This window comes from Platalea leucorodia (genome assembly GCF_965183815.1).
Source record: "Platalea leucorodia genome assembly, chromosome: 1".
Taxonomy (NCBI): domain Eukaryota; kingdom Metazoa; phylum Chordata; class Aves; order Pelecaniformes; family Threskiornithidae; genus Platalea; species Platalea leucorodia.
The window spans coordinates 157,395,338-157,415,365 of NC_138823.1; the positions used below are offsets into that span (position 1 = coordinate 157,395,338).

At 39.6% G+C, this 20,028-nt stretch overlaps 1 protein-coding gene across 9 annotated transcripts in view; it reads right to left on the reverse strand.

The window, feature by feature from the left end:
* The window catches only part of ZMYND11 (zinc finger MYND-type containing 11), a 112,423-nt gene that overhangs the window by 2,795 nt on the left and 89,600 nt on the right, over positions 1-20,028 (reverse strand). For all 9 annotated transcript variants that reach the window (XM_082318945.1, XM_082318948.1, XM_082318950.1 and 6 more), the window contains 10 exons: positions 16,610-16,687; positions 16,109-16,201; positions 14,537-14,624; positions 13,278-13,333; positions 12,486-12,563; positions 11,828-11,946; positions 9,781-9,988; positions 7,845-7,913; positions 5,647-5,919; positions 4,359-4,544 (listed from right to left, as the gene is read on the reverse strand). In XM_082318945.1, the coding sequence (XP_082175071.1) occupies positions 4,359-4,544; positions 5,647-5,919; positions 7,845-7,913; positions 9,781-9,988; positions 11,828-11,946; positions 12,486-12,563; positions 13,278-13,333; positions 14,537-14,624; positions 16,109-16,201; positions 16,610-16,687 (1,248 nt within the window). The remainder of the gene's footprint in view (positions 1-4,358; positions 4,545-5,646; positions 5,920-7,844; positions 7,914-9,780; positions 9,989-11,827; positions 11,947-12,485; positions 12,564-13,277; positions 13,334-14,536; positions 14,625-16,108; positions 16,202-16,609; positions 16,688-20,028) is intronic.

Here is a 20,028-nt window from a genome sequence, read left to right on the forward strand (position 1 = left end):
TTTCTTTACAATCTTGACCTGTCCAGAGGTTGCTGGGGAAGATCCTTTTGGGCTAGGAAAATCTCAAAAGTCACAACAATAACATCACTGAAGAAAAGAATAATTCGTTACCAAGTGGTTAGTTATAGCCCGTTTAGGGTAGGTCCGCAAGGAGGCTACTGCCCTTGGCGTTTGCTGGCTGCCAGACAGCGCTGCAATCTCGTGAAAAGAAATGCTCGTGCTACATCAGTGCTACTGAGAAGAGAAAGAAAGTGCCTTTTCCCTCAAGTCCTCCAGAAACCAGAGAAGGCCTGTTGTACACAGGATGGCTACATGGGCTCTTGCCCCTCGTCATGCCTGCCAGGATGGCACAAAGCTCCCGAAAGAAAGAGACGCTGCACAGCCCGTGATTTCTGCAGAAATACTTGGTGCTGGGGAGTGCTGCAGCAAAGCGGATTGCCACCCTGGAACACACAGAACGGCCCCAGTTTCCTGGTAGCTGGAAGAGCTACCTGGAAAATAACCCTGTGGCCTCTGAGGAACTCAAAAAAGGGAAGCAACATGCTGGTCAACACTACAGGTGGTCAACAAGGAGGTACGGCACCCAGACGGGCAATGTGCCCTGTCTCTAGGTGGTGTTATACCCCTTCAGAGAGTGCTGCAAAAGCATTAACTATCATTCTGACAGAATCCTGTGAAGTAGGGTGGTACTGCTGCTAAAGGAACCACTTAGACTCAGCGCCCTTGAAAGACAGGGTTGAAGGATCTCAGATTTGTCTTTCTGAATTTGGTCTGCTCAATATCAGAGAGTATCTTTATAAATCCAGTCTGAAATGCTTATTGCATGATGGGGAACAGAGGGAGGGATATCACACGGTCTGTGCAGGCTGCTATCAAACCACAGAATAACACACAATTTACTTTTTATGTCCCGTCTAGCTACAGCATTGTTAATAAAACAGAGAATTACAAAGAAAACAAACCCAACTGCCTTGAAACAAAACAAAAACACAACCACCCTACATACTACTAAAAGACAGATAGAAGAAAGCCAACATTTACATTGGCTAAACCAGTAACTATTTATTTACATCAGCAATAAAGGGACTGCCCTAGCTGCATGAGAAGGGAACCTCTGCATTTTCCTTTTATAACTTAGCTCCAGGGAAGTTTATTTGTAGAAATGTCTGCAAACAAGTGTCCTCTCGAGAGCTGTTTTCCTGGTTTTTCATGTTGCTGGCTGCCCACAAGCTTGTGGGAACCATTAGGATCATCTGCTGGAAAGGTGCAAGGAACAGCTGTGTCTCTCCATTACATACAGCATGGGCCTCAGCCCAGAGATCAGCTTCACATCTGCTTGCTTGGAGAGATCAAAAAAGCTAAGGCAGGAGAGGACAACTGATCTGTGGGTCCTGCACTTCCCTTTACATATGCTGGCCATAAGTGTGGGGTGTAAATCTCCACTTACAAAAGGAAGATAGTGTCATCTAAGCTGGTACCAGCACATGTGGCAGAGAAGGCAAAATGCCAGCTGGCCTCAGGCCTCCTCTTTTCTTTGTATTTTCCTCTTTCTAAGCATTATCAATCACTTGGGTTTTTGTTTCAGACAGTACACATCATGGACAATGCTCATTCACTTAAAAACAACCTGTTGCAAGATAGAATAAATATACATGTATAAATAATTAAAAGGGACGGATGATAAAAATTATCTACAAAAATGAACTATGCACCAATTTAAATGAGGCTTATAAGCAAATAAAAGAACTGGCAGAAATTAAAAAAGAAACATTGTCAAGACCGGCACTCTAGCCTGTGTTCTGGAGGCCATCAAACTGCATAATCTCATAATCGTTACCCCTGCCTTTACATTTCTTCCTTTTGTTTGCTATTTACTTTTCTGGAGGTATAAAAATGAAATGGGATTAAGCCAAGGGGACTGTGACCAGTTAGAGCAACAGAAAATGTTGTTGTTTAACTATGTGTTAGGCTCCTAAGGGCTCGGAACACATCTTCTCATGTGCCTGTACACCACCAGCAAAACGATCCCTTCATCCTGACTGGATTTTTTTTTTTTTAGGTATGAGAAAAAGACAAATATAGCGTGAATAACAGCAGCTGTATTCCCAAGCCTAGACATCTGCCTTACACAAAACCAGAGGTCTCTGCTTCTAATTAAAAGGCAAAGCCACCAAAAGTCATTTAGTATGTGTGTTAATTACACGAGATTTTGGTAAGGAGGTGTCATTATAATAGCAGCATACAAGAGTGGTACTACACACCAGGGACTGTCATTAGTACCACCGAAGGAAAAATCACTGGGGAGTGGTGTAATTGGACCAACTCCAGCCGCCTGAGGCTGTGTGTTGGCAGGCAGATCCATCAGCTTGAATGCAAAGGTGCTTATCCTTACCCTCCCTCTCCTACCACATGCAAACCAGCTGCCGGTATGATGCCTTCACTTAGGGTGGCGATTGACAGATAGTTCTGGGTCCACAGAAACAGGCAAGACTGTCAAATACTCTTTATATCTTTAATAGTCTTGCTCAGAAAGAGGCTTTATGCGCATGACCATAAGATGCAGTGATACGGTACCAGGGCACTCTCTGATTAGGTTAAAGGATATGGTAAAGGCACATTGGAGCAGACAAAAGTGAGTCTCGGGAGTCTCTTTTATAAATTCTGCCTTCAAAACCACCAAAAAGCAGCTATAGCTAAGACTCCAGACTCACAATCAAGTTACTGTGATTGAGTTACTGCGTATCAGCTGAAAGGTGGCAACACTTCACATGTGCACTCTTAACTTTTGACAGACGAGAGCTAATCTGACATAGTTCTATAGCAGGCAAAGGCAATTCAATTTTCCCCTCAAGTGCCACAGGCAAAAGCATGCATGCAGACACCAGCAGCCGGTGACTCATTAAACACAGTAACTTGATCAAGTCGGAGACCTAAATAACTTCTCTAGTCTGCAGAGATAGGTAGACAGGGAGGAATTTTCTAACTGACAGAGACCCAAGCACTGCAGTATCATAACACCGACAGTAAAATCTCTACTAGGAACAGGAATGAAGACTCTACAGGAGCTCTGGCATTTGAAGTAATTCTTCTCTTTACAAAAACCCAAACTCGTAACTGTGGTAGTCAGCAACCCATTGTCTCGCCTTCGTATTTATTTCACTCTTCTACAGAGCAGAGTTTTCTCTGCAGGGGCCATCGTTTCATCTGTAAGAACAAGGAGTAATGAGGCTGAACATAAACAAACAGCCCTTTTATAGCGGAAAACAAACAGGAGCTGCAGGACGGAGCCGGGGCTGGCTGTCCCCGGGCGGCAGCAGCAGTGGGACGGCGGCTGTCCATCGCCGCTCAGATCAGCGTGCCATCTTGTGGCAAGGCACCCGCACGCTTCTCAGCCGCACCTGGCAAAATCGAAGCTCAAAAGCAGGAGAGTAGAGAATCTTGTACCCACCCACTGTGTTATAGATAGCTATTACAGTGCAGTGTGATGCCCTGAACGATGGCTTTCGTTTCCTTGTTCTATGAAAATTAGGAAAGAAATAGCAAAGTTTGTATGTGTGGCAGGCTCACTGCTCCTCAGCGTAACAGTTGCCACCTGTACTCTGTTAGAGGCTAGCAGCACAGTATTACAGTACTTGCTATAGTCCGAGTAGATGCTGTACAGCCATGTGGGAGAGCACACTTCTGGCTTGAAAATAAAACACGAGACACAAAACAAACAAAAACGGGGAAAGGTTTGCAGCATGTAACAGAATGGTAAGTTAGATGTCTGTTTTCACTTTTCTAAAGGGAATACAAACATGTTTTTTGTAGGTAATGCTGCAGATTTGGGCTTAAGGACTGAACAAGGGAGGGAAACGTTTCAGAAAGTCATGTCTTAAATACAAAAGAACATAAAAGAGCTGCAGAAAAAGCTATGAGAGGGATAGGCCAAAAGGATATCACTGCCAGCATTATTAGCAGGGGAATCCAAATTGATGCAGGCAGATATTGTACCCTCTGGGGTCTTGAGATCAAAGGAGTGTGAACATAACGCAAAACATGTCTTACATGGAGTAAAACTGCATTTAGAAAAAAGTATTTTGATACTAATGCCTGACTGGACTCAAGAAGATGGTGCTGTTAACACTACATAATTAAGACAGAAAGTATTCACAAGATGGAAAGTAATCAGAACTTCGAGTTGAAATTTGGAGGTTAAGAAAATTTGAAAGCAGTAATATGAAGGAGAAAACCTTAAAGCTGAAAGACCAGTGACAGAGAGGTGCAGTTAAAAGTAAGGAAAAAATCAACTTCAATTGGCCTGCAGTATGCATTATATATTTCCACTTATACTCTTGTAATAAATTTCTGACACTTACCCACTGCTTCTTCTTGGTCTGGGAAATCAGTTGCTTGTGCTGGCCTGCTAGCTTCTTAATTTCTTCTAAAAATTCTTCTTTGCACTTCTCCTTTACCTGCTTACATTTTCTGTCCATCTCTCCTTGTGCATTGGCCACAGCTTTATTTACAGCCTGCCTTTTCTCTTCTTCCATCTCTGTACGCAGCTGCCATAAGAAAGTCAGCAAAACAAGTCAGTGGACAGCTATTGGAATAACAGTATCTTCTTTAAACCTCTACTCTTTAAATCTCTATTACTGGTGTGGGTGGAGGTCACATAATTAGAGATTTCTCCTATTTAGAAAACAAAAACTTCCTAAAGGAGAGAACTTTTAGAGTTGTAACAAAATTTCCATCCCATACGAAACGTTTAAAATAAAAATGTCACTGTATTTCTATTCTGCTAGGCATCCACAAAAACAGTTAGTTTCCGTGAGTATTTTGCCAACGATCAGTTTACAAATTTATGAATTTATCTTAGACAAAGATTTTGTCTTTTCCAACTCTACAACTGCATATAAATCTACAGCAAGGGCACAGTGGAAAATACAAAACAGAACACCCCTGAGTTCAGTAAGAGGTACCTTTTAGTATTCATTGTCAGTGGGATTCCTTTGCCCTTGCTCAGTTATCTAAAAGTTTGGTGTCTTAATCCTGCAGGATTAACACTTACTTAAACTCCCTAGGTTCATTCCATAGTCCTTCTTCCAGAAGGAAATTCATCTTGTCTTAAGACAGGTACTTAAGAGAGGTCAGACAAGTCATCCTCTAAATTTTCCTGCTCTCTCCAGCCAAAGGTGACCAGCTGAGGCTTAGATATTGAATTTTAAACAGGTTATCATTAGATAAGAAAATTCAAACAAATTTCAGCGAATCTGTTTAGTGTTTAGGTCAGAAGACTGACAAAAGAATTATTTATGAATAGCATTTAAACAATGCCATTGTTTACAACCACACTTGACAATGGAGACAAAGGCTTTGGAAACAGATACTTATGAATGAACAATTAGTTTCATTTTTGGATCACAAACTGATTTCACTGGACAAGAATCAAAAAAAGCAGGAGTTTTCTGTTTAAACTAAGGTCTGTTGGTATAGAAATTGTCTAAAAAGCAATAATGAAGACTATTTTTATGTGGTCTCTTTGGAAAAGGTTTTTTTATTCATTTTCTTAAGGGTGGATGTTACAAAAATAGAAAAGAATGTGAAAAAAATCCACACTCCTCCTCTCCTCAAACCAGAGTGTAGGTGGTGCTCAACAAGTGTTACCTTTTCCACTGCTTCTCGCACAACTCTCTCAGTTTCCCTTTTGTGATCAGCTTTCATCCTGTCCTTGAAATCATTAAAGATTTTGGTGTATTTGTCATGGCACATGTTCTGACACACTCCATCATTACTGGTCTGGGTGCTCCGATGCAGCATTTTTGGAGAAGAGGCACTTAACTTCTTGGTCTGAGTTGAGACTGAAACTTTTTCAATGGGCTGAGGCATTGTGGGAATTTCCTGGCTTGAACTTACTGCTTCAGTTTCAGGTTCTGGCTCCTAAAGAGAAAGACAAACTTGTAAACCCAGATATCAAAATAGAACAAGTTAACTTTCAGATCCCCCTGGAGAAAGAATGTTACACGACTAATGCCAGTGCAACTAATGTGAAAGGTGTCTGTTGAAGACCTCTAGTGCTAATGGGACGTGGGATCCCTGAGGAAAACCAGCATGACAGTGGGTAGGCTCTTTGGTCAGGCTTTTCTGACTTCAGCTAGGAGCCCTCCAGAAGGAAGGACACATATGTCATCAGTACGCGACACTCACTGGCCTCGTTTCCCAAAAAGTACGACCAACATCAGCGGCTATGCTGAATCACTGCAGATCCCTTGGGATTACTAAAGGGTTGCTATAGATTTTTTCCCCTACCATTCTCCCTGAAGAGACTGTAGCTGTGTGGCCAAGGTGCCTGAATTGTTTTGGTAAACTCTGGCCCAACAGGCTCCACTGGAGTCTAATATTCCACTGATTTCATAGAACTGCTGCAAAGATTGATCAGTACTTCAAAGGTGCTTTGAAGATGAAAGACTAATGAGCGTCTAAGTCTTGCTTCCAATAATATAGAACTACACTTGGATGACCACAGTAGCTTTCTGTAATTACACAATTATCAAGAAAAAAATCATAGTTACTGTAGTGTACTGTACTGAATTTAGCAGCCTATGTTATTACACTGTAACACCAATTGTTACTGCTCTTTAGAACAGATGGAAGTAATATCCCTGCAAACTCTTATTGATATTTGAAGTGTCTGAAGACACAGAGGAACATTTTTTTTTTTTTTTTAACTTAGATTTTTTAAAGCTCATTTAACAGTGTACAGACGAAGCACATAGTCCTTGTAACACCAGACTTGCTCAGGACTGGACTTTGTGCTTGTCTGTGTGATGGGGCACTGCCCACACCAATGAAAAGGCTGACTGTGTATTCCCTTTTGCAACCAATTACTCTCTAATAGGTTACTGTGATTGACTTCTGGATCACTGACCAAATATGAGCAGAGCTAAGACAGCAAATGTTAAGACGAATTCATGAAGCAAATTACAGCATTTGCTTGACAGAAAACACAATAAAAATGACAAGGCATCCTGAACTGTAGTCTCCCTATCTTGCATGCAAGTACAGTTTGTGCCCCAGGGAGCACAAACTGTGTGTCACTGCCTCCATCAATGAAGGTGCCTCACAGAGCTAGCCCTGAGGTATCAGATACAACAGGGAGGCAGGTGCCCAGATATTAAAAGTGGCAATGTCTGTATTTCAGGCACCAGGGCCATCCCACATAACTGGTGCTAAAACACCTGAACCCTCCTCTGTAATGGAGTCCTGAGTCCTCTTCCAAGGACTGTGCGTATGTGCGACTTTTTCTTAGCGTTCAACATGCAGCTGAAACAAGGCCAAGAAAAAGTACTCAAAAGTTAGGAAATATGAAATTGATGGCTGCCTCAGCAACTGCCCCCTTGTGTACAAGCATAATAATACAGTCCCTTGGTTATATGATCATAGGTTTCTGTTTCCCCCGCTTCATTCAGTGTGCAAGTTGGATAAACAAGGAAGGAAGTTCCACAGACAAGGGTGGATATCACATTTTATAAACTTAATATTCTTGATTGTGCAAAATACGTTCTAATTTCTGCTGTTTATAGACTTACTAACTAGCCTGAATTTGTCTCATTAAAAAAAAAAAGCCGTAAGCTGACTGTTGATTTATTCATGATACAGAATATTACCACAATGACACCAGTGGCTTGCATGTGGGAGATGCAATTATGTTTCTTAGCAAGGAGGACCAAGCTATGGGGCTGGAACTTCCAAGATGAATACTGTAAAATCAGTAAAAGGTGACAGAAACCGAGGGAGTGTCTATTAAAATTTCAGACTTTTTGTACTTTGCTGTCTCTACAAACATGGTAATTGAGGTTACTTACTTCTTTCTTGAGTTCCATACTCTGGTTACGTCGTCCTTTCTTTGCTCTTGGTTCCTGAGTAACCTTCAGCTGCAAACATTAAGAAAAGCATATTGAATCATTCCAAAAACCAGTTCATATAAGTAGCATTCATTGTAACATGACCGATGTACCTTTTATTTGCAATTATTTAATTTAGCATATAGAAAGTTGAATACTCTTCTTAAATGAGAAGTGCACACAATAAACTTTCCACATTATCACTGATGACTATGACTGCATGAAGGAACAAAATTAATGAACAAGTTCTAACATTCCATATGTATTTGCTAAAACACCCTTAGTCATTCTTTTCTCCATTTCACACACAAATTCAAACACTTGTTTTCTGGAATATTCTGATATCAGTGACCCATAATTAGGGAGCAGATCTTGTTGGAAGCCAGAAAACAGCAATAATTATAAAGAGAATGTGTATGTGTAAAGATAGCAAGATTATCCAGACTTGCTATAATCGATTATAACTGTATGCTTGGAGGGGTATGAAACTTCATGCTTTAGAATAAAAGCCAATCTCCAGCAATAGAAACAAGGGGGAGATCTCAGTGGATGGTATATGATCTTACAATGGCTTACAGCAAAGTTCTTACTCCTGTCTTTGAAGCATCCCGTACTAGCTAGTGTTAGTGACAGGATACTGCAGATTACTAGAGAGCACTGAGTGTGATGGCTACCCTTATGTTCCTGTATCTGGGAAACCAGCGAAACAGGTATAAGCGTTAACCAAATGAAGGATGAACAGCTGCGGTGGAGAGAAAATATGCAAACGGGCACTTCAAATCTTATGACTGACACTTCTGAAAAACTGGGAAAATGCCTCTGTTATCTTTCATAAATATTACTTGTGACCGTTTTCCGGTTTCGTCATACATTGTTGCATGACTGCACATATGACATTAAATAAAGGGCCTACAAAGGGCCTAAAAAGGGCCTAAGCAAACCAGGCTAAAAAAACCTAAAACCACTCTGATAAGGAGCATCCCTTTAAAGCAACATCCAGTTTTATAAGCCTTAAGTTTTTAGCTACAAATTGGATGATAGACCTGTTTGACAAAAGGGCAGAGGAAGGGGGTCAAAACATGCTGATTTTTTAAAATACAGAGAATAGTGGTTTTAAATGAGGAAAGAAGATGTTGCCAGGGAAAAGGCTGCCAAAAATATAGAGAAGCATCCTGCAAGCTATGAAAATCTTACTGCCAAGTCAGTAATAGTGAATATGTAACACCCTCTTGAACAATGAATGACTAGCAAGGTTCAGCTGTGATAAGGGAATTTCCATATGGCAATGCAAAGTTTTGTATCTTGGCTCTTTGTGCTTTTCACTTTGTTAAAGCAATATAATTTTTCTTGTTTTGCAGAATTATTTTTAATTACTTTAATCAGTTGCTGGTCACGTGGTCCTCAAGTGCAATGTTTGCAGCTAACTTTAGTTGGACTTGCTGAAAATGTCATGGTTGGTTACTCAGGGATCTGTAACACAGAATACAGTCCAACGTGAACGTACTCCAGCTGTGAAAAGGCTGAACAGCTACAGGGCTGTCCCTTGATGCGAGTCCAAGAAGGCAGTGTTGCAGTCTATCTGATATCCATGACATTTAACTTGAACATTCCTATTTAACTTTAGAAATCTTGATCTGTCTCATCAAGGTGCTGTAGGTGACAAACATTTTAAAACTTCCCAGAGGTCAACCAAGAAACTGAGGAAAGAGGAAAACTCTATATTCTTGCTATTACTGAGCCACAAAACATAGGGAAAATAAGCCTTTGAACCTTTTCTTGTCACCACAAAACTGCAGACAGAGCACAAGACTAATTTAATAGTAGATTAATAAAAAATATGTCATTTTTGTACCCTTTAATAAATTGCCCTGATTGCTAACTTTGTGGCAGCACTCACCTGCTCATTGCTGGTGGAAGAGATACTTGACTCTGCCTCCTCTTCCCCTTTATCCTCATTCTTTGATTTCCAGAATCTCCCCTCACGAAGAAAACGCTGGTGCAGTTCCAGCTCATCACAGGCCTTCTTCCACCCCATACTGCGCTTCACATGCAGCCGATGGATGTTAACTGTGATATCTTGAATGTTTTCAGAGGGGATCCAGGCCCTTTTGAATAAACAGTACAGGCAGGTTCAGAAACATTAAATACAGAGGAAGGACCTTGACCTGAGAAACTGACTTCAAAAGCAGTTTTTCACAGCGGCCGATCACTGACAACTCCTTTTTACTCAGAATTTTTGTATATTCAATACATTTGAAAGAAAACAGACTGCATACCGTTATTTGTGTTAGTTATACGCACTTGTTAGCTGTGCGCGCTATGGCTGAAAGTCTCTTTCATTTTTGGTGAGCCACACACCTCCCCGAGCACCAACAGCAGTCACATCTCCTGCCTGCTCTCTTGCTAAATGCCTTAAGTCAGACACAGAAACATCTTTACTGAAGGTTTGTATGCTAATCCAATTTAGCCCTTGACCTCTTTGCTAAAACTGTCACGGAATGTACCAAATTATCACCTCGAATAGAGACATTTTGCAGTTTGGTCCCCTGTCTATCGTGTGGAGACTGTCATGCTCTTTTGGACTGAATTCATGCCAGTGACTTGGTTCCAAAGGTACTTTGTCCTCTTAAATATTTTCAGAGAGTCCTCATAGAGTTAGATGGGCAGCTCTTGACATTTTGAAAGGTTATACCAAGCAACACTGGACATTAAAGAAAAAGAGTCACTGCCATGCACATCTACATAACAGAGTAAATACCGTAACAAATTAAATGTCTGCAGACAGATTCTCAGTTCTTGCAATATAAATTTCATTTCAGTGAAGCCAAAGAAACAACGCTAATCTACATCAACCAGGAATTTGGCCTTTCGTCCAAGTCCAGCACAGTAACTAAGCAATGGCACTCTAGTAAAATGGATTTTGCCTTTTCTATCAGCACACGTTTAAGGAGTTGCAAGCACCTCATCCCACAAGTGTCATGTTACTTTATTAAATAGTTTGAACCTGTGCGAACTTAATGCCAAAACTACTAATGAGATAAGCTGTATTTACCAACAGATTCAAGGTAAATCATTCTGTGACTGAGACACAAATAAATATCCTTTACCCATTTTATGCCTATTAGGAATCTTGGTAGTTCATATAACAAATGAGAACATGTTATATACTGTGCAAGTTACACTAAAAGCAATTTAAATAAACAGCCTGATAAAACACTGTTACTGAATTGTCTAGGCCCTTTTGGAATGCACCAAAATATACCACCTTCCCAACAACCATGAATTACTTCTTTGCAAATGTCTCTCCTCCTCACATCATAAGCATATAAATCAAACAGCAAAAAAAATCAGTACATCCACTGTAGTAACACCACTATAACCCCCCCCCAAATGGTGAACAAACAACTGGAGATGGAAGTAAAAGCTGATCTCTAAGAGTGAAGTTTCCAATGTAAAGAGTTATGCTCTGAAATTGCAAACTGGCTCACAGCAGGAGCTCTGTCAATGTTCTAGCAGTGAGACAGAAACATTTGTGATGTATATTATGTTACTAAAACACAAAATTGCAACGTGCCTGCTCAGAAGAGAAAATTGCACAAAGTCAATACTGCTGGTAGTAAGAGTACATTTCTGTCCAATTTTCACCTTCGCCTGGATTAGCAGGCTGCTACTGATTTGAAGAAACAGTTGAAGTTCACTTGCTTTATTTAATTAAAATGGCATTAAGTAACATTCCTATGGCAACTGTGGAAAGGGAATCTCTGAGCCATTTGGCAACTTCGGATGTGTTAGACTGAGCTTTAAATTTTCTGAAACAATTATGGCAAAGTATTCAGTCTTTCTAATGTTGGCAACTAGCTGAGCCAGGATTTACAACATGATAGATCAGATAAATTCTTTTAAGTATTGTTCATAAAAAGCAGCACATGGAATTAATAAATTACCTTTGGTGGTGATGGCCAAAAAAGCGAACATCAACTTGATTGTCCTCTTTCTGCATGACTTTGGCTGGCCAAAACCCAAAGCCTTTCATTTTGGCCCAAACCAACTCATGATTAGGTATCTGGAAAAAATGTTGTATTTATTATTGAAGTATTATATTGGTATCTCCCACAAATATTTTGCTGTAATACTATGCTAGTATCTTAAGAATATGGTTGCTGTTTATGTCTAGTGCTATTTCCGTTTTTATCTTCTTACAACACATATTTCTCTGCCAGATGTATTGCTTGGATCAAGGTAAAAAAAAATACAAAGTCTGAAAAGGGTGTAACTGGCTACTGAAAACAGAGATCTTAAGCAGCCCAAAAATTAAACTTGTCTTTATAGCTTCATCTAGGAGCAAAGTTTTATTTCTGTAAGCTCCTTATTTTCTTGTGAGACTGTTGTAACTGGCTGATAACCAAGTTTTATAACCTATATTGTTACAGCTTTGAATTTCAATCAACATTTCACTTGTGTAAAATATCTAGGCTTACAGAGTCTTAACCATGCTTTTGAAACAAGCCTACTGAAATGGAATATTCAATGCATTAATGACACCAAAACTGCAGGCTTTTATACGGAAAAGCAAACAAATAAAAATCTGTGTCAGCAACATACACAAGGATAGCAGAACCAATTGTCAGGTCGCGCGTTTGACAAATAGAAACAGTTCTTGCAAAGCTGCAGTTCATCCAGCTGAAAAACAAAAAAAAGGTAAATAAGCCAAAAAAATCCTATTTATGTGACTTCAGTAGTATCCCTCTCTCGTAAATTGTAACATTTTTCAGCCCTGCTTGCTAATCTGGTGGAGTTACTTCTGTCAGTGCAAACTAGAAGTGTGAAACTGAGGTGAGCCGAGAGACGACGAAAGACAAGCTGCAGAAACTTTACTCATGTTTTAGAAAAACAAGGCAGAGGGAGGAGACTAATTCAACTCTTAATGACTTATTATAGCTAAAATGCAAAGAACAGTTCTTTAAATTCATCAAATATTTAAAATACATTCTGAAAGAAGTAATTCAATTGTACAAATGGAGAAAGTGTGACAGCTCCCCTCACTTTATTTTTTGGTCTCCTCCGAATGTTAAGAAATGTTTCAATGCCAATTACAGAATTTGGTAGGAATCTCACCTCAGATTCAATTTATATTAGCAAGTACAATTATTTCTAGTCCAACTATGTATTACTAGATTATTTTCAAAACTAAAAGTTGAATATCGGTATTTTGTAAATGATAGTCTAGTTGAAAAAAAAAAAAAGGAATTCTGACTCAGCTGTTAGAAAGTTACGGGAAAAATTGTAACAAACTTCATACCCTTTTTATTTTTGTAATATGAAGAATAATTTTCTCAGATTCTGAAATGAAAATCAAGTATCGTGTCTACATCTTGGTTACTTGGCACTACTTACTTCATGACATGTGTCTTTGTAAAGCATCCTCGCTATATCAGCTTGTTCACTGTCCGCTATAAATTAAAAATAAATGGTATGAACAATCACAGTATGGTCACAGTGCTCACAAAGATTTGCAGCTGTCATTGCTATGACTTTCATGCTATAATTGTCTTGCTTGAGAATACAAAACATAATTCAGTCACTTGGATAACTCTTCCACTTAACATTTTCAAACAATCAGTTCTATATTTGTTTTCTCTTTCATATTTACATGCAAAAATACTGTTTGGAGCTTTTAAACTGAACAATACAAGTACATATCTGAGGAGCAGAAGCAGGGAGACAGGGCTGCTTTTCATATGGATTCAGTTTCTTTCTCTGCTAGTGTCTTAATGACACACTGCAATTGTCCTAAAACATGGCTCTGCTATCACCTCTTGACCGGAACACAGGTACAATCACATAAGTATTTCTGCTCAGAGTAATGCTTCACAGACTATTTATCACTATGCATTTCCCTTTACACCTGTGTATTTCTCTATTAGCACATCCACATCTCCCCCTAACAACAACAGCATGGATCTGATGCTGCAAATAGACTGGTCCCACCCCGCTCCCAGTTTCCCTTATGTGGGCTGTGTCTGCAGGGGGGAACCACATCCTTCCTGAAATGATGGCTCTGGAGAACCTTGTTACAAGACCTGGCTATAGCTTCTGGATGTAGTGGTGGTGTTTTTCCACTTCCAGTCAGACTGTCCCACCGCATCAAACAGTCACTTATTACCTTCCCAGTGGCTGGCAGCTTCTCTGACGGCTGTACCTTCACACACTGCACCAGCAGGACAGTTCTAGTGTGGATGTAGCTATATTTGTTGTTGCAATATGGCAGATATTGCCCACGAGTGAAAAATATGTGTCTACAGTACATGTTTCTGCTGACACAGCACATCAGACATCAGACCTCTTTCCACCCTAGAACAACACACGTATACCAGCAGAAATCTGCCACTTACGACTTAGGCTGCAGAGGAAACAGGATGGCAAAGGTGCAAATTCCCAGCAGGTTTAGCCAGAGAGGATGAAAATAGTTGTGTAGTAGGTGGGCCAGAAAAGACCCTGCAAAGTCCTCCTGCAGCTTACTTTGATTTTTAAGGGCTCTCAAATGGCCTCATCCACAGTTAAGATTATCTAATACCGAATTCAATCCTGAACTTGTGAGTTTCCTACGGATAAAGATAAATCAAATAAAGCAAGCAGTAAATGTTGTACTTTACCTCCATAGAAAATCACTGTGTTGTGTAGAAGCAGCTGAGCATCTGCTTTGAACTCCTCATAACTCCTGTACTTTCCTTCATTTACTTTCTACACAAAAGAAAACATAGGACTGTGAAAAAACTGTTAAAGTGCTGTACCTGTTTTATGCAGAGAAGCTTTCACAGAAATCTGCATTATGCAACACAGATCAGACACTACCTTTCCTGCATACAGAAGGAATACTTACAACTCTTTGACATGGTTTGTTAGTACCTGAACGCTGGCTGCATTGGTCCCTTTATGCAACGCCCAGAAGTAAAACAGGTGCTTTAATACTTGACTAAGTTTAAAAAAAACCCTCTTGGTTATAACAAGGTAAATCTGGAGTAGCTTCATCAGAAGGTGTGGCCCAGAACACTTGTTCAAATGAAAATATATTCCCTGAGGTGAAGATTTTGTACCTTAAAATACCAGCTAAATTCAAATCAGTGTTGACTGCCTTTATAATTCCAGGATCTTCACTTGACAGTCAGTGTTTTCTGATGAAGGCTGATTGTCTTTAGTCTTCCAAACTCGTAACAAATGCCTACATGGAGCCATGCAGTTCATTTTCCTAGTGTGGTCTTTTGTCTGATAAGGAATGCAGCATTTTCAGTTGTGCTCTGTCAAGAACACCTATGAGAATTCCAATCATCAAACAAAACATCATCGGTTTCTAGTATGTTATCAAGGCCAAAACACCTTCGGTGGAAGCAGGTGAAGGTGACACAGTGAAAGGAAGGCCTGACCTATTTTCAGGCTCAACCAGTGTTGCCAGTACTTCAAGCCAGCCAGTAGTGTTGGTCTCCAAAACTGCCAGTGAAGCTACCGTTTATCTGTGTGTTTCAATAACAATAACAAAACAAAGGCTTTTCACATCTATGGTTGTAAAGGGCAATATATACTATGGCATTGCATAGTAATCCAGTTGCAGCAATGAATAAAGATGAATATGCTGTTCATTTTGGTCATTTGCAGTTGATTTACATGAGTCATGGTCAGACCTTTGGTTCAGAAAAAAAGGACAACATATTTACTAGTACTTTATTTTTGGAACAATTAATGCAATACAGATGTTTTAAGTGAGTCTTATTTTTTTGTGATCAACAAAATTATTGGCTCTTTATGAATCATTTAGATGTTTATAAAGTTGCTACCTACACAAGGCCTTAATGACTAAAATGGAACATGGTCAAAAACATTGGGCCAGATATGCCAACATGGACACTCAAGTCCCTATTCAGTGACTTAGATAAAGGGTACTTCCTCTAAAGATTTCAGCTACCTACAGTTCCTAGTAAAACCTTAGTACAGAAGGACTTGAGGGTACTCTATGTCTGAAAACTAGGCACCACGCAAAATGGTTTTACTAGGTTACCTAATTATCAGGAAAAGTTTGAAATTTTAAGCTCCCATATCCAATACTGGATACAATACTGAAATACTGATCATAAGGAGAATTAAACAGGATTAGTACTTTAGTCCTTCAGGTTTATCTTCACTGTTAAAAGACATCATAAACGGTGTGGAAGTTAGAAATCAAGTCACTCTACCTCCTGTATAGTAGGAACATCAACAGCTGAGTGCACCAGCCTTCTATACATTGGGTGTTTGTTGTCCTTCCCTTTCTTGTTTAGATCTATAGCCTGAAAGGACCATGAGACAGTGTAAGTTATTGCATTTAGAATTTGCTTAAAATACACACAAAAAAAATTAAAAATGCAATAGTTTGGAATATTTCCGGTGGGGAATACAGAAGGCCAAACTGTAGATCCACAATCTGACAGATTACATGTGTCTCAAACCTGAAAAATGTCCATTTCAGAATAGCCACAGGCCCATGGTGTAAACTACTCCTGCCAGAATGATACTAATCCGAGCAATGAGACGTGGTAAGTGTATGTTGAAATACACACACTGCTTATGACACAGGAAATAAAATGACACCCTCCGGTAGCCCTCCTCCCTACACAGTCACACATGGCCAACCAACTGCAATGCATCCTCTACAGTGCAACCCAACACTTCGAAAAACCTCCCTGTTTCAGACTCACCCGCTCCTTCATACGAGAGACTATGAACCGCAGGTATGTGCTCATCTCTTGTTTACTTGTGTTTTTCTTCTTGATACTCTGCCAAAGAAAAAGAGGATCATATTATTATTTTAAACTTGACTTCAGAATTCATCCAATAAAAATTTTCTCTGCATCGCAACATTATTTGAAAAGGTAACTTTGAATCACATATCACGCAATTTTTTAGGGAAAATCTTTTCTGGGAAATTAGTAACACTAACACGTCACAACAACTATATATGTTGCTTTAAATTATGTCTGGGCTGAGGACTTCAGCTACAGACGAAATGCAGGTTCTATTTCCACTTGTATCCATAACACTTTGTCAAAACCTCTCATGTAAAAAAGTGTCTAATTAGAATAAAGCGATGAAGAAAGGCATTTTAGGGAGCAGTTTAAAATTTATTTAATGGTCTTTTTATTATCAAGGCATTAATATTTTCAGTAAAATAAGAAATTATTTTTAAAAGAATATCCTGTAGCATCTACAAATTATGTGCTTACTAGGCAAAATGACACCGTCTAGGAGGAAGTCAAATAGGCTCTAGCCAGTAAAAACTCAGAGCACCTTTTACTGCTCGAGAAACATAGCAGTTGTTGATTTTTGTGGTTCTTCCTTCATAAAATCTAATCCAGACTGCTTCTTTTTAGCAGTTCAGGATCCAGAGTTTTTCCTCCTCATCTTAGACTAGTATAGAGACTTATCCCCACACTTCAAAGTCAATGCAGGCTAGTGGGAAGCACTGCACACAGAAAACATGCTGCTAAAGAGAAGGTGGCTCTCTGCAAATGCCTAGCGCGCTCTTACAAACCAGCCTTTCCAATTCCAGGTCACAGCAGCTGTGCACAGTTCTGCATGGCCTTACAACAGCTGGCTGAAAAGTGCTTTCTCCTTCTTGCTCTTGCCTCCAGTAGTTATCCAAAACAAAAGCGCAGTGAAACAACAGCATGGGTTCCAGGTTTATTATCCTGAAGTGATTTCTAACTGCTCACATCTCTTGCAAAAACGTTTACTCCTCACACCTCCGAATGCACTGAGTGCCAAGCTGAGTTCTCCCCTTCTCATGCCTCACATCACCACCTGTATGCAAACTGTGTGGACCAAACTGACTCAGTTACACCTGCATCCTCAAATTTTGATGGCCTTTAGCAAGATCCATGTAATTGTGCAGATGACTGTTGCTTAGCAAACACAAGAAAAAACAGAATCCATGTCCTAATAGGCAGCTAAAAGAGGTACGAGGCTTATGAACTATTAATCACTAGAAGTGTGCTATTTTTAACTGAATTACTTATATATGACTCTGAACATACAGAGGGAGCAGACACATTGAGTACAGAGCAACTACTTTTACATAGTTACTTGGCAAGAGTAAAAATTACACATTAGCGCAGGAAAAAATGATAGGATTTGATTGTGTCTCCTCTGCTTATATTCCTCCTGCAAGACACTGAAGACACTGAAAATCACAGGCTGGCCCTTGTGCTACAGCAAGTGTGCAACCTATACATCTCAGGATTGTACTTACTGCCTCCTTCTTAAATCAAAATTGCACACAGCACTACCAATGAAGCTGTTTATTTGATTGCTTAACAGTATGCACAGAATCATTACAAACTGTGCTGAAATATCAGTTCAGTCATGAACCTATACTACAGTATGCATAACAACACTATATAGCTTTTTCCTGACAGGACACTACCACTGCTGGGTAAAATTCACTGTTGTGGAAAGGGCCAGCACCAGGTCTTTCTAACACTCACAGTGCTTTTAAGCATTACTTTCATAGTATTAATGGTTCCCTGACCTTCCTTCCAAACTCTGGAATGAGACAGAATTTTACCCTGCGCTGTACGTCTGAATCACCTTCTGTATATTCATGTTTTACTTTGTCTGCCATGAGAATGTGCATTCTGCTGGAATTCAATTCACCTATTCAGTTTTGCATAAACCAACATTGCTACTGCAAATGCAAACCCAAATGTGCATTAAATTATCTGCATTATGAAACGCTGCTGTCATTTTAGGCACTGGAGTGCTGTACGCTTGCTAATGACACAGCATTTTAAAAGACTGAAACTTATTAGGACACAATAAAATTCACTTGCACTGACTAGTCCTTCTACACCTCCTTGTCTGACATGGTTCTGAATTTATCATCCTTTGGAAGTATTTCAGAATTCATGCGAACCGTTTTTCATGCCCTGCTGGGCAAGACAGTTTGTAAGAGACTGTGTTAAGATAGATGGTTTACAGTCTTATCCTTCAGATCATAAGAAAAGATAGATAGCTGGCTTTGTATCGTTATTGATGTCAGCAATTAATATCATCTTAAGCACCAACGGAAATGATATAACTGACTTGCCAATTCAGGCAAACTTGAATTTCTCCACTTTTCCTTCAATTCCCTACACTGATTTATTTAAAGAAAAATTTGATCTCCAGGTTCCTCTACTAAATGTTGAAAGGTAATGAATTTAGGGAATCGAAGCCTATGAGCCAGCAAAATGTCTTTTTACGGCAAGGTTGCTCACCCTTTGTAGAAAGCAAGTTACAATCCAACCGCTTCATTCACTTTTCAACAAAGATTAGCCCTTTAGGAGGTACCACTCACACATTCTTTGGAAGCTATAATGGAAAATGTGTAATTTTTTAATTAAAAAAACCCTACTTTGTATTTTGAAGACTTGTAGTGTTCTCAGAGAAGTCAACTTAGAGCCACTTAAAGCAAGAAAACAGATAATACTAGATGGGGGATATGATTTGCATAAAATCTATTTATATTGTTCTGACACAAGAAAATATACCCACTTTCAGGTCCCTTTACAGCCAGAGTGATATAGAAGTAAGTATAACTGAAAATTAGGTCTTTTAATTTCCTACTTTTGGGAAACAAAACCAATGATGGTGGCTTGTGAATCTGTAAAAGTGGCGAGATCCACTGTGTATCTTTTCCCACAGTCAGATCTAGTAAGATATGCTACCGCAAACCTCATTACTTAAACAAGTTTCTTTCAAGGAGACTGCTAAGATTCAATCCAGCCCCAAAAGATTATCAGGATCTTTATACTTGTAGATATCCTATTTGTAGGATATACTATCTTAATACAGGATTGTACTAGGCCTGGCTGGGATGGAGTTAATTGTCTTCATAGCAGCTCATATGGTGGTGTGGTTTAGATTTGTGACCAAAACAGTGTTGATAACACACTGATGTTTTAGCTCTTGCTGAACAGTGTTTGCACAGTGTCAAGGCCTTCGCTGTTTCCCACTCTGCCCCCACAGTGAATAGACTGGGGTGGTACGCAAGAGGTTGGGAGGAGACCAGGCAGATGACCTGAACGAACCAAAGAGATATTCTATGCCATATACCGTCATGCTCAGTAATAGAAAGGGG